The 14,043-nt window shown below is 31.9% G+C and overlaps 1 protein-coding gene across 1 annotated transcript in view; it reads right to left on the bottom strand.

Annotated features, from left to right (window-relative positions):
- Window positions 1-305: 305 nt before the first annotated feature.
- LOC105553836 (protein eyes shut homolog) overlaps window positions 306-14,043 on the bottom strand; it is a 443,064-nt gene continuing 429,326 nt past the window's right edge. The window contains exons 10-11 of the mRNA XM_011999994.1: window positions 10,339-10,478; window positions 306-539 (exon numbers count right to left, since the gene is read on the bottom strand). Coding sequence (XP_011855384.1) covers window positions 354-539; window positions 10,339-10,478 — 326 coding nt within the window. The 3' untranslated portion in view covers window positions 306-353. The remainder of the gene's footprint in view (window positions 540-10,338; window positions 10,479-14,043) is intronic.

Below are 14,043 nucleotides of genomic sequence, written 5' to 3'. Positions count from 1 at the left end.
TTTGTTTGTTTGTTTTTTGTTTGTTTGTTTGTTTGTTTTTGTAGTTGCTTTGGAACTAATCGTACTCATCTTAACTTAGCAGAATTTATCATGGATTTATGCTAACTTGATTCTACAATGATATAGAAAAGTCTAAGTGATTCAGATATATTTCTTCTTCTCTTTTATTGTGCTAGAATTGTTATACGTAACATATATTATGTAACATAATATATAATAAGTATATATGTATATATAAGTGTTTGGTGTGAAAATTCCAATCATTTTAATCAAAAAAAAGATTGTTACCATGAAAGAGTTTGATTATGACTCATCAGTGTAATTATAACTTTTCGATAGGTGATATTATCTGCTCAAATGATACATAAATACCTGGGTCTATTAATTTCATCTTCACAAATAGCTTCATGTTGACTCTTATTTTCTTGATCATCAGTTATATTTTCCAGATACATGTTGCTAGTCCATCTGAGAAAACATAGATACCGATATTCCTGATTGTCTTCTTCACTCAAACAACTGCATCCGTTTGCACAGATCTATAACAAAAAGAAATAAAAATGTTATAAATTCCCATCACTTACTACAATATTACAATTGTGATCTGAGAGACCACAATACATGCCTCTCTGTCTACTAAGTTGAAACCTAGGGTTAAGGAAACAGAAGATAACTATGGGACAAGGGTTCAGAACTTGGCTGGCACAGCAATTTCCTAAATTTCTAGAGCTACAAGAAAAACCACACCCCTGCTAAACTCCCTAACAGGAGCTATCAGTCAAATTGTCATTCCATTCCTAACTCTGATTTACAACCAAGGCCACCATAACCCTTATCAGACAGAACTGCCTTACAAACACTCTTCTGATAAGCAATTGTAGGTCTCAAATCAGTTTCAGCCAGTTTATACAAACAGGACACAAACTGTCTTTGTGTCCTATAGTTCACTTTTTGATGCAAACTGCCAAATTCCACCTCATTTTAACACTAAAGCCCTGCTTCAAAAAGAACATGGTATGCATGTTACATATATGTTTACTCACTGAATATGTGCTTGATTCCTCCTCATAAATATGTATTGCTTTCCCCGCAAACCTGTTGAATATGTCTGAGTCTATTTTGAACACAGACCGTGTGAGGCACAAAAATCACCCTGCCCTTTACCACTTCTAAGAGAGCACCTTGGGTTGATATCAGAGATAACGTTTTCCCAGTTATATTATTTGGCTCTGTTTCCTCACCCAAATCTCATGTTGAATTGTGATCCTGAGTGTTGGAGGTGGGGCCTGGTGGGATATGATTAAATCATGGGTGCAGTTTCTCCCTTGCTGTTCTCCTGATACCAAGTGAGTTTTCCTGAGATCTGGTTGTGTAAAAGTATGTAACACCTCTCCCTTTACTGTCTCTCCTGCTGCCATGTGAAGACTCATGCTTTCTTCCCCTTTGCTTTCTGCTATGATTGAAAGTTTTCTCAGGCCTCCCAGCCATGCCTCCTGTACAGCCTGTGGAACTCTGTGTCAATTAAACCTCTTTTCTTTATAGATCACCCAGAGTCAGGTAGTTCTTTATAGCAGTGTGAGAATGGACTACTGCACCCAGTTAGCAAACTGATATCACAAATAAACTTTTCATTCTACTATTTAGTCTTCTTGGTAGTCTTTTGGATGACACAATCATTTCAAAGTTTGAATTTCAAGCTTTCATGTATTTGTTGAAATAATGTGTTCCTTTAGCAAAGGTTGAAAAAATCAGTTTTGATTTATGTCAAAATCATTTTTAATAGTCAAATTGTTTATACTCAAATTGTGACAGAAATATATATGTATATGTATATATATATATGTACTGAACACATGTACATTTATTACACAATTTTTTAAAAAATTCCATTTTAACCAAATTTTTATAGACATTGTTTGTTAACTGATATGATGGAAATAGCATTGTATTGATAGACAGATCCATGGAAAATCTATTTGTGGTTTTGCTAAATAGTTTCTATCCTTCAGTGGTTTACCTGTTTTCTCCTTTGAACTGATAGTAAAGCTTTACTTGATTCCTTATTAAAAGTAAATTAAATAATATCTTTCACATGTTTAATATTTTCATAAAGTCATGATGGTATGTTTTATTGAAAATTATAATTATATTTTTAACAGTTTTAAAACTCTTCAGCTTTAAAACTCTTCCACAGATATGCTCAATGGATTTACCTGACAGTTAGGTAAACTGTCAGAAGAGAAGTGCACTTCTTATGGAGTGCTTAAACACAGGCATATATTTGTATATTTACATATACCTATATTCCTAATTCCTACAAGTAAATTCAAATGACAATAGAACTTTACTATCTTTAAAAACACTTCTCTGCATATTTTCATATTTTCTTTTTGGTTTTGATTCATAGACAAGAAGTTATTTTCCATCTGTCACAACACAGATTAAGAATTTGGTTTCATGGTCTGATCCTTTATTGATATCTAAGTAGATAAATGGTTCATAGAGATTTACTCTCTGTTGAATTAGAATCAAATGAGAATCTCTCTTTTCACTTTCTACATAGAGATCAAAATAAGTAAGAAAGTCGAATCTAGTAGGAAGGAGAATAGTTCTTTGATAACGTGATAGTGACATATTATTTACACTTGCCCCAAGTCTAAAATATCACAATTGAAGCTATAAGTTTTATCTGTGTCTATATGTCTATGTGTTTGTAATTCATAAAGGTCTTCATCTCTCTTTGAGTATGTAATGATTTTCTACATTCAGAGGATATTAGTTGTAATTTTTCTTTTCCCAATTAAAGGAGCACTATTATAATTGGCTTACAAATTTAATAAGTACTCATATAAGAAGTAACAAATATTGGCGGGGCGCGGTGGCTCAAGCCTGTAATCCCAGCACTTTGGGAGGCCGAGATGGGCGGATCACGAGGTCAGGAGATCGAGACCATCCTGGCTAACACGGTGAAACCCCATCTCTACTAAAAAATACAAAAAATATTGGCCGGGCGAGGTGGCGTGCGCCTGTAGTCCCAGCTACTCGGGAGGCTGAGGCAGGAGAATGGCGTAAACCCAGAAGGCGGAGCTTGCAGTGAGCTGAGATTCGGCCACTGCACTCCAGCCTGGGTGATAGAGAGAGACTCTGTCTCAAAAAATATATTAAAAAAATTAAATTAAAATTAAAAAGAAGTAACAAATATTAGCATTTTATGACACCACTTGATTATTTTATCTATCTCTATATCCATGTATATAGGTAGTTTAGCTTCCTGAGATCTGAGACTATATTGAACATTATAACTTACTGTGTATTTCTTTCAAAAACGAAAATATTTTATTTTGCTACCTCAGAAAAATTGCCAAAGTCAGAAGGTTGATTTGGCTATAAAACTATATTTTCTAGCCTATAAGTCTTATTCAAAATTTGCTAATTTTTAAAATATTCTTTATGGAAAAATGCCTAACGTATTATTTCTGCACCTTAAATATAATTAGAAAATATGAAACATCAAAATTTCAAATTACTCATTGTATTTTTAATTATTATATATCTACATTACAAAATAATACACAATAAAATCTTGAAAAAGAGCAATATATTAACAAGAAATATTAGTATAGAATTTGGAATAGGACAGACTTATTTCACATAACTATGTGCTTTCCCTTTTATTTTCAAAATAATTATTATGGAGATTAAAAAAATCTGAAAGAACTAAAAGTTGGATAATGAGGTTTTTCTTTTGACTACACCTCCAAAACAGCACATTTTATCTAAGGGGTGTGATATGAACACCTAAATTAAATCCAATGCTCTGGTTGAGACACTTTTATTAAATGGGAACGGTGGTGCATTATTTTACGCTGCAGGTATTTACTATATCTAAAAGCTATTGCAAGTAATTTCTGTGACTAAAAAATAATTTTGGATTTCAACATTATTTCTCATCTGTTCAGATAGTCTAGACTTCTACTAGAATTTTGGCTTTCTATAATTAAATTTACAAATAAGTAATCTCTCAAAAAATTAGTAAGACAGTAAATTATATCAGTAGACATATAGAAACTTGAATCTACCTTGTATATCGGAGGAATCTACCTTGTATTTCTCAACTTTGTGTACATATAGAAACAAAGATCTGCTTAAAGGAGTCCATTAATCTTTATTTTTTATTTTTATTTTTATTTTATTATTTTTTTTTTGAGACGGAGTCTCGCTGTGTCGCCCAGGCTGGAGTGCAGTGGTGCGATCTGGGCTCACTGCAAGCTCCGCCTCCCGGGTTCACGCCATTCTCCTGCCTCAGCCTCCGAGTAGCTGGGACTACAGGCGCCCGCCACCACGCCCGGCTATTTTTTTGTATTTTTAGTAGAGACGGGGTTTCACCATGTTAGCCAGGATTGTCTCGATCTCCTGACCTCGTAATCCATCCGCCTCGGCCTCCCAAAGTGCTGGGATTACAGGCTTGAGCCACCGCGCCCGGCAGGAGTCCATTAATCTTTAAAAAAATTTATGCAAAACATTCTATCAAAACGTTAAATCAAATGTGTTAGGCAATTTTGGACTGCATAGTGGTCGGCAACCCCAACTCCTATATTACTCACAGGTCAACTGTACATATACCATGTACATAAAATATATGATTAATTATTAAACTTTGATTGCACAAAAACCTCAATATTACAAAATATACAAAAGTTAAATTAGAAGTTTTATTCTAGATATTTAAAAATGTTTACTTGAGGAAGGAATGTAATAAAATCATGATTCCGGGCAGTGGAAGATCTGTTCTTCCCAGAGGAAATAGAAGTAAAACAAACAGCTGGAAATTCCCTTTTTGAGAGTTCATTCCTATTAATGTATATACATAAGACAATATTATTACCCCAAAGTCACTTCTTTTGTAGAGAAATTAACCTATCTGAAGAACATTTATAACATACTTACAGAAAATGTTCTGCATAGGTAAGTAAACAACTCTAGTTAAATAATGCCAGCTATCATTTCAGGGAATATAGTGTAATTTTCTATAAATTATTTTGTCATATCCACAATATATTAATACATAGGGTCACTTGGCAAAGGACTCTGTGGGAAAAAAAAAATATGTAAGATCTAATATATGCCCTTTATTTTGCCATTTTTGACCCTTGATATTAAATAGATAAATAAAGTGACTTCAGAGGTGAAAGTGACTTTGTAATCATGATATGTAGAAAGCTGGATCCTTAAAACAATATCTGTCAAGGTAAAAATTGCATGAAAGTTAAATAAGTAATTAAATTTTATTAAAGACTATTGAAATAGGGGAGAGAAACTAAACTCAATTCTCCAAAAATAGAAAACAGGAGGGATTTTAATTGCGAACTTGAATAGAAAATGACAGCAGTCCTCCCTTTTGTTGGTTTCACTTTCCATGCTTTCAGTTACCACACTTCAAAAACATGTTAGTGATGTTCCCCTTCCTGTGTCCAAGTGATCTCATTGTTCAATTCCCACCTATGAGAGAGAACATGCGTTGTTTGGTTTGGGGGTGGGAGGAGGTAGGAGGGACAGCATTAGGAGATATACCTAATGTAAATGATGAGTTAATGGGTGCAGCACACCAACATGGCATATGTATACATATGTAACAAACCTGCACATTGTGCACATGTACCCTAGAACTTAAAGTATAATAATAATAATAATAATAATAATAATAATAATAAATGTTAGTATAGTTTAGTAAGATATCTTGAAAAAGAGAGACAATAGTCACAAAACTTTTATGAGAGTATGCTGTTATAATTGTTCTGTTTTTATTAGTAATTGTTGTTAATCTCTTTTTGTGCCTAATTTATAAATTAAACTTCATCATAAGTATGTATGTATAGGAAAAAAATACAGCAAATACAGAGTTTGGTAATATTCACAGTTTCAGGCATACACTGGAGTCTTGGAAAGTATCCCTGCAGTTAAGGGGGAAGACTGTTATACTTGATGTCACTAGAGAAGAGTTGGATCAATGGAATGTGTCAAGCAGATTGAGTTATTATTGAGTATGCAAAGATTTTGCTCTGTGAGTAGGCCTTCTGTAGAGTACACTGGGAAGTAAGAGTACTATCATATTTGATGTTTACATTTCAGAGACATGGTTCCAAGGTCCTTGATAAAGACATCCTATGCATCCTTAAACTGGCAAGAGGTTGGAAGAAGATTTACATACATTTCAAAAAGGCAGATAATTTACAATTGCAACATTTTTAAAGTGCATCCTATAAGAAAAGAAAGAGTGCAGGGGCCTGTAGGCAATCAGAAACCTGTCTTAAGTTTAGTCAAGATGAGGGAAAGAAAAAGGCTGTTTGGCTTTATATTTAGGTAACTAAAAAGGAACAGATTTAAAAAATTATAGCTAGATGAATTAAAGTTCAAATTTATACTGGATTACAACCTAGTCATAAGTTCTGAAATAAAATAAACTTGATTAAAACCCTTCACATCCCAAATTTTAGTGCTCCATGGACTCTTCTACTTTGCTTGAAATTCAACTTCCCTTCCCAGTAATTCATAATAATATATAAATTTATAATGTTTTTATAGTAGGGGTGTAGAAAACAAGATAAACTTATTTATATTCGTGTGTTTCCATTCCAGAAGTATTTGCATTTAAAAGGACCTCACTCAGGGAAGGGACAGATTTTACCGCAAAGAAATAAAAGAAAATTTTGGAATTTCTGTCTTTGATGATGAAAACTAAAATAAACCTAATTTTCCATCACATGTTTTAAAATACTGAGAAAAAGCAAGAATAACTTACTATTTACTCCATGAAATATTTGCTTCCGGAACATAAGACTGTGAACCAACTAAAATAAGTTTTTTATAAAGACTAACAGTTTGCAAATCAAGACTCACTTTAAAGATTCTCAGTATATTATGCCACCTATACAAAGCTTTCATATATAAACTCTAACCAATCTTCACTAGATACCCTCTACAACTGACTCAAGGCACTATGCCAAATAAATAACTTTCCACAACTTCTCCCATCTGAGGCACTACTAAGATTCTAGTAAGGGGTTGTTTTCCCTTATTGAAAGAAGTCTAAAATAATTAGTTTTTCTTGATCAGCAGAATTATCTGGTGGTTTTTTGGAGGGTAAAAAGTGAACAAATCGAAAGTTCCACAAAATCTCATTAAAATGCACTCACTCTCAATGCTGAATAGCAACCAATGCACTACCCTGAGACCACTGGATATTCTCTCCAACTGTGAAAGTGACATAGGTACGGCATCAAGTCTAAACTCCAATTTTTTTTTCATCAACTTCACAAATGTTATGTTTCTTTTGTTTCTTAAGAATAAGAAAACATTTTTAGTAATCTTTTAATTATATGATTCAAATATATGTAAATAGGAAAACTCTGTCTTCATCACTTTTTCAGGTGAGACTATAAGAGGAAGTCAGCTGGGCGAGGAAAGTGTGGGTTCTAAAACTACATGATTCAAGTGTTGTACGTAAGTGATGAGTTCAGATGGTCACATCACTCTGGTGTTCCTTTGGGCAACATTTTTATTGTCATCTTTTAAAAAATCTTCTAAACACTGTCAGTTGATTTGAAATGGACTGATATTTAGAATGTTCTGGAGACATGATATTGTACAAATGCTTTCTGACATAAGTTTTCATGGGTTCCTCTCAGTTTTTTATGCCTGGACACCTCACATTCCTCCCCTCATATTGTAAGCCATATATGTATCTCTCTAATTGGCATAATTTCTCAAAGGACAATGTGAAATTGCAGTGACCACTCTGGGGAAATTTTGACATGAACAAGATTGTTTATTTGACAGATCCAATAGAACAAAAAGGGAAAAATCCTCATGAGGAGATTCTCTGTCCTGTATGTCTAATAGAGAAACTACTGTGTATTATACAAAACCTCCTCTTGTATTTTCATGCTTCTGGGATTAAGATGCACTAGATTTTTAATTATATGGCTCTGGGGAATTGTCAAGTATGTGAGTTGTTCAAACTGTCTATAATAATTTGTTCTTGCATGTATGAAAATAGGTTTTTCTGCATTTAAGCATCTCCAATGCTGTGCAGAGAGGAGATAATCTTTGCAATCATAATTTTATATCTACCGGAATCTAGATAAACTTACCTTATTCATTTTTCACTTTTTCTCCTTTTCTGTTTTGCTTAGAAAAAAATCGAAATTAATTGACCATAAATATTTTTTCTAACATTCTATATTGCCATTCTAGGATTATTTTTCAGAGTGTCCATATTTTACAATGAAAGGAAATGATTAACTGTGCTTTATTCACATGTTTTCTCTTGCCAAAATTTTAACAAATCAGGAAAAGCATTCATGTGTATGGGTAATATTGTTAGTCTTTTAGTTGAGAAGAAAACTGGGCTCCATAGAGCTCTGGCATAATCCTAAAGTTTTGATTTTTCAAAATACATAAATACTGAGTTTTGTTTATTTATATTAGTATATGTATTTATTTATTCTAAAGAGGTTTATTTATTTAAAACGGACTCATGTAATTTTAAATGACACTTTAGATAAACTAACCTGATTTAATTTAACTTTAAGAGAAATATTCTGTAATTATGTCCTCAAATTGTCTATGATTACACAAATCTAAAATTGATATAATTGAAATTTTAATAACAGATATAATTTAAAAGGGATGAATCTTGTGAATGCTTACTAATTTTACTACATTGATGTACTAGAATGTTTTATTGATACTACAAATCATAAGAACTTAACATGATTGTGTAAGTTTGCAATTTCTAAATATTTAGTCAACATTAAGAATTTATACAGATATTTAATCAAATTATTTTAGATGCCTAAACAATTTTTAGTTGAGAAAAATATAAAAATATAGTCTCTAAACATAGATTTAAATTACCCCTGTCCTTATAGAATGGAAATAAGGTATGCAAATACAGTTGAGGGATGTGTATTTATATTTATTTTGCCTGTGATAAAAGTTGTTAAAGTTATATAAAATATGTAATCATAAAGTAATAAAATAGCTAAAATGATCTTAGATTGTTATCTTTGTGTATTTTCTTGAATCTAAAGAAATTAATGGCTAATTTACTTGAAGTTGGTGATTATTATAAAAGAATACTGAGAACTAAAAATACACAAAAAAACCCAAAAATATGATTTGCTTGTTCCTAAAAATGGTTTATAGTTACTGAATTATTGAGTGTATTATAATATGTAATTATTTTTAATATACTGATAAAGCTAAAAGTCTTAAAGATAAAGTTGTAATGTAGTCATCTATTTGTATATTGATGTATATGTGATTGGCTAAATATATATATATATATGTAAGAATGTATTAAGCTTACTTCATGTATTTATGACTTGTAAACATATACCAAAATATATTTGAGGGCATACTTTTAGATGTTCTGTGGTATTTGAAGTCTTTTTGCCTGTAATTGTAATGCCTCTAGATGGTGAATTTGAAGGAAATAGTGACTTGTATCAGTTTTTACAAGGTTGGACTCAACGTAAACTGATATATTAATAAAGAAAATGGTTTATTAGTCTTTACTGAAATTTATACAATACACAGAATTAAAATATGGCTTTCTTAAAATGACCAAATTAGGTTATATCAAGACAAGATAGGTTACAAATACTTTGTTAATTCTCTAACTTTTTGGAAAACTTCTGAATCACTTTAACAAAAAATTCCTATTCCTAATTCATTTAAACTGAAGATTCTTAAATTTTTCTTAATTATTGTTACATATTAAAAAATATAATCTTAATCAGTATGAGACAAAAATCAGGGGATAAAAGGAGGGCCTCTCTTTTATTCTTGCCATAGGCCTCACAATTTTTAGTGATGGAACTGCCTAGAGATTTGAAATTATTTTCATTTATTTTTATTTATTTTATTTTTAAGTAGTTTGCTTGTGTAAGAGATTAGAAATCTCTCAGAGATTTAAACATACCCAAAAGACAATGGCATTTCATTATGATCTGTAAGCAAAAAAAGTGGCATAATCACAACTGTATTTGAGAGGCTTTAGTCAGCCTGTAAATTATAACATTAATAAAACATAAGAGGACTAGGAACAAAATGATTTTTCAAATTTTTTTACCTTCCCATATAAATGTAAGAAAGAAATACAAATTTCCAAGTAGACTGCTGGGAATTTGTTTAAGAAGTTATATTTAAACTATGCAAACTACATATTTTGAATATTGAAGAATCTGTAACCTAAACATTTCTAACTTTTAAAAAAAATCAGACAATTATGAGCTAAAGAGAAAAATGAAAAGCAACTACATAAATTTACCTTACCTCTTTTGTGCCTTCACATGGGAAAGAACATGAAGAATTATTATCTTCAGGATTGTTCACATAGATTGCATCTTCAGTGCAGTTTGCAGTCAGAAAGAAATAGGCATCAATAACCCCTTGGCACTTTTCACCTTCGGATCCTTTAAAAAAAAAAAGAGAGAGAGAGAGAGAGAGAAAAAAAAAAAAATAAATAAACACTTACATACTTGAATTCACAATGAATTATTAAGGACTGTGGTCAAATTACTTGAAAAGATAAATTTGACAACATCTGTCACAAAATAAGTTCCTATATGTATATGATACTGAATTTGAAGGACACCTCAAAGCCCAACACTCTCATGTTAAACATGGACTGAGAAATACAGCATCACAAGAAGACACAGCTCCCAGGCCAATTCACTTTTTAAAATAATCAAATGTTGACTAAACTGTAATTAATAATTATAAGAAAGGATAGTAGAACCATAAAAGGAACAATGTCCTATAATGATAATAAAAGCAGAGATTGCAAAAGAGCAGAATAAAGAAGTGACCTATATTCAAGAGAATGTGACCTATATTCAAGAGGAAAACTAACATTTTAAGGCCCAGACTAGAATTAACAGACAAGGACTTTAAAATGATTATGCTAAATTTGCTGAAAAGTCCACAGGAAAAGAAGAATAAAATAGATAATTAGATAAGGAATTGGGGAATGATAGATTTTGAAATTGTAGGAAAAACTAAACAAAAAATAATTGTAAATATCAGAATTGTAGGGAAAAAGGAGTTAATTAAGCTGGACTGATAACCTGTTATTGGTCATTAGTAGAGGTAATAAAAGAACATAGGAGACCTGATCCAATCTTTTTGTAATCATGACTACATCTCCTAATAAACAAACACAAAATATTTGTTAGAGGACAGTATTTATCTAAAGAATCTTTTAGCAAAATATCTCTGGCTTTGGATCACTTATAGTAAACAAATCTAAACTCTAGGGACTTGCAAGACATCATTTCTTAGAAAATATCACGTAAACTGTGCATTTTACAACTAAGTTATAAATTAGAGATGATTCATTAGAGATGATGCTCCCTATCATGTGAATATCTCACCAAGAAATCTCACATATTACTGGAAAAAAACAAGGAGCTAGTAACCAACCACAATATCCCAAAGCTCTTCAATCATACGTATGTAATTTGACTGTTTATAATTTTAAGATTTCAGACAATTATGGCTATATTAATAAAACAATAAATGGATGAGATTATAAGAAGATCAGACACAAGAGAAGAAAAGATCAGTAAATTTAATGATAGGTCAATAAAAATTCTACCTGCAACATTCTGAGAGTAATTAACTCAAACAGGATTATGCTAGCTCCATATAATTAATTGATATGTGTCCCTGCCTCTATGTTTTTGTGCAAATCTATATAGATTAGAATGAATATCAAAAATTTGGAGAACTTTAATAGAAGGCCATATATTTCAAGCATGTTTTTTGTGGGAAGATTTTTAAAACTATTTTTTTCAGTTAATTAAAAATTGTAGGATTATTTAGAATTGAAATTTATGATTTGGTCAGTTTTTCCAATTAGTATTTCTTTAGAAATTTATCCATTTCATTTACATTGTCCAATTTATTAGCATAAAGTTTTTCATAATGATATATCTGACTAAACATTTGGATTTAACTCTTAAATTTTTCCCTCTGCCTCCCAAAGCCTCAAAAAAGAGAAAATGAAAACAACAACAACAACAAAATAAAATGAACGTTTTAACCCACGAAAAAGAGCGAGAAGATGAAAAAATGACACACTGACTACATTAGCAGAAAGACTACAGCCAAAACACAAGTGAGAGGACATAATCATGAAAAAAATATTGGCTTAGCAGAAATACTGAAATGCTCAGGGTTTAAAAAGCATCTGAGAATCTGATACTAAGGTGGGCTCTGGAAACAAGATTAGCTGACACTCAGAGCCTCTCTCCCAACTCAGCGATCCAGATTATTATTCTAACCCCTCACTCAGCTTTACAAACAATTTCTGAGGTTTATTTTCAGGAGTTAAAGAATCTCAGGGGCTCCTGTCTTAAGGATACCAAGCTCCTTGAGGGTCCCCTAATGAAAGCCTAGTTGCCAACCTGCAACCCTCTCATAGAGCTCCAGTCATCACGGCCCATCCCTGTATGGTCAGTTTCCAGTCAGCCTTCTTAGTTCCTCACCGTTAAATATGATCACTCCACATTTGGTAGAAAGACTCCAAACGAGAGAGAACAAATCTTCATAAACAGCATTTACAGAAAACTGAGACCCTATGCAAAACAGAAGAAAATGAAAACAAACAAAACTATAACATTTTGAGAGAGAGAAGAAAAGCCATTTTACCCTTACTGGGGGGGAAAAAAAAAAACCAGAATATCACAAATGATGTTACAAATGTATACAATTTAAAAGATGGAAAAATGCCCTAGATTATAAAAATATAGTAAACCAAATTAAAAATTCAAACTCATTTTTGGATATTCAAGTGGGGGAATGAAGTAGAAAATAAAGCAATACAAAAACAAATAGCAAAGAGAAAAGAAATTATGAGAAAATGAGAGGATCGATTTAGGAGATGTGATATTCAATTGGTGGAATTGGGGCTACAGAAAAAAAAAAAAACCAGGAAAAAGGACTTTTTAGGGGAAAAAATACAGAAACTACCTAAAAATGGAAAGCTTCCAAATAGAAGAGTTTAACAAGAGACAACAAGAACATACTATGGAAAAGTCTCAACATTGTGAAATTTCAGAACACTGATCAACAAACATAGAAAAGTGTTCCACAGAAATAAACACAAATTATATATAAAGAATCACAAGGTTGTCTATTATACACATGATTCTACACAGTTGCATGCCTTTCTTTCACCTTATGTATCTCAGTCCTAGATGAGTTCTACATTCATTTCCATATCTATGTTTATTCTTTTTCTTAATAACCAATGATACCAGCTATAAAATTATACGTAAATTATTTAGCATGTGGATGTATTCCCAATGATCGGAAGATTAGGTAAAATGGCATAGAATTTGTAGTATTGACAGATATTGCAAAATTATCCCACTTAGATATTATAGTGATTTTACATTATTGCCAGCAATGGATAGTCATTAACTTGTCCAACTTTTTATTTTAAAAAAAAATAAAAATTTTATTTTTGCCAGGCTAAGAGGAGAAAAATTTATATACTTAAAGTGTTTTTAAAATTGTACCTCTTCAAGGAGAACTACAAACCACTGCTCAATGAAATAAAAGAGGACACAAACAAATGGAAGAACAGTCCATGCTCATGGATAGGAAGAATCAATATCGTGAAAATGGCCATACTGTTCAAGGTAATTTATAGATTCAATGCCATCCCCATTAAGCTACCAATGACTTTCTTCACAGAATTGGAAAAGACTACTTTAAAGTTCATATGGAACCAAGAAAGAGCCCGCATTGCCAAGACAGTCCTAAGCCAAAAGAACAAAGCTGGAGGCATCATGCTACCTGACTTCAAACTGTGCTACAAGGCTACAGTAACCAAAGCAGCATGGTACTGGTACCAAAACAGAGATATAGACTAATGGAACAGACCAGAGCCCTCAGAAATAATACCACACATCTACAACCATCTGATCTTTGACAAACCTGACAAAAACAAGAAATGGGGAAAGGATTCCC

The sequence above is a fragment of the Mandrillus leucophaeus genome, unplaced genomic scaffold (assembly GCF_000951045.1).
Source record: "Mandrillus leucophaeus isolate KB7577 unplaced genomic scaffold, Mleu.le_1.0 Scaffold610, whole genome shotgun sequence".
NCBI classification, from domain to species: domain Eukaryota; kingdom Metazoa; phylum Chordata; class Mammalia; order Primates; family Cercopithecidae; genus Mandrillus; species Mandrillus leucophaeus.
The sequence above is the reverse complement of the archived record's forward strand: the minus strand, read 5'-3'. Positions and strand labels throughout refer to the sequence as shown.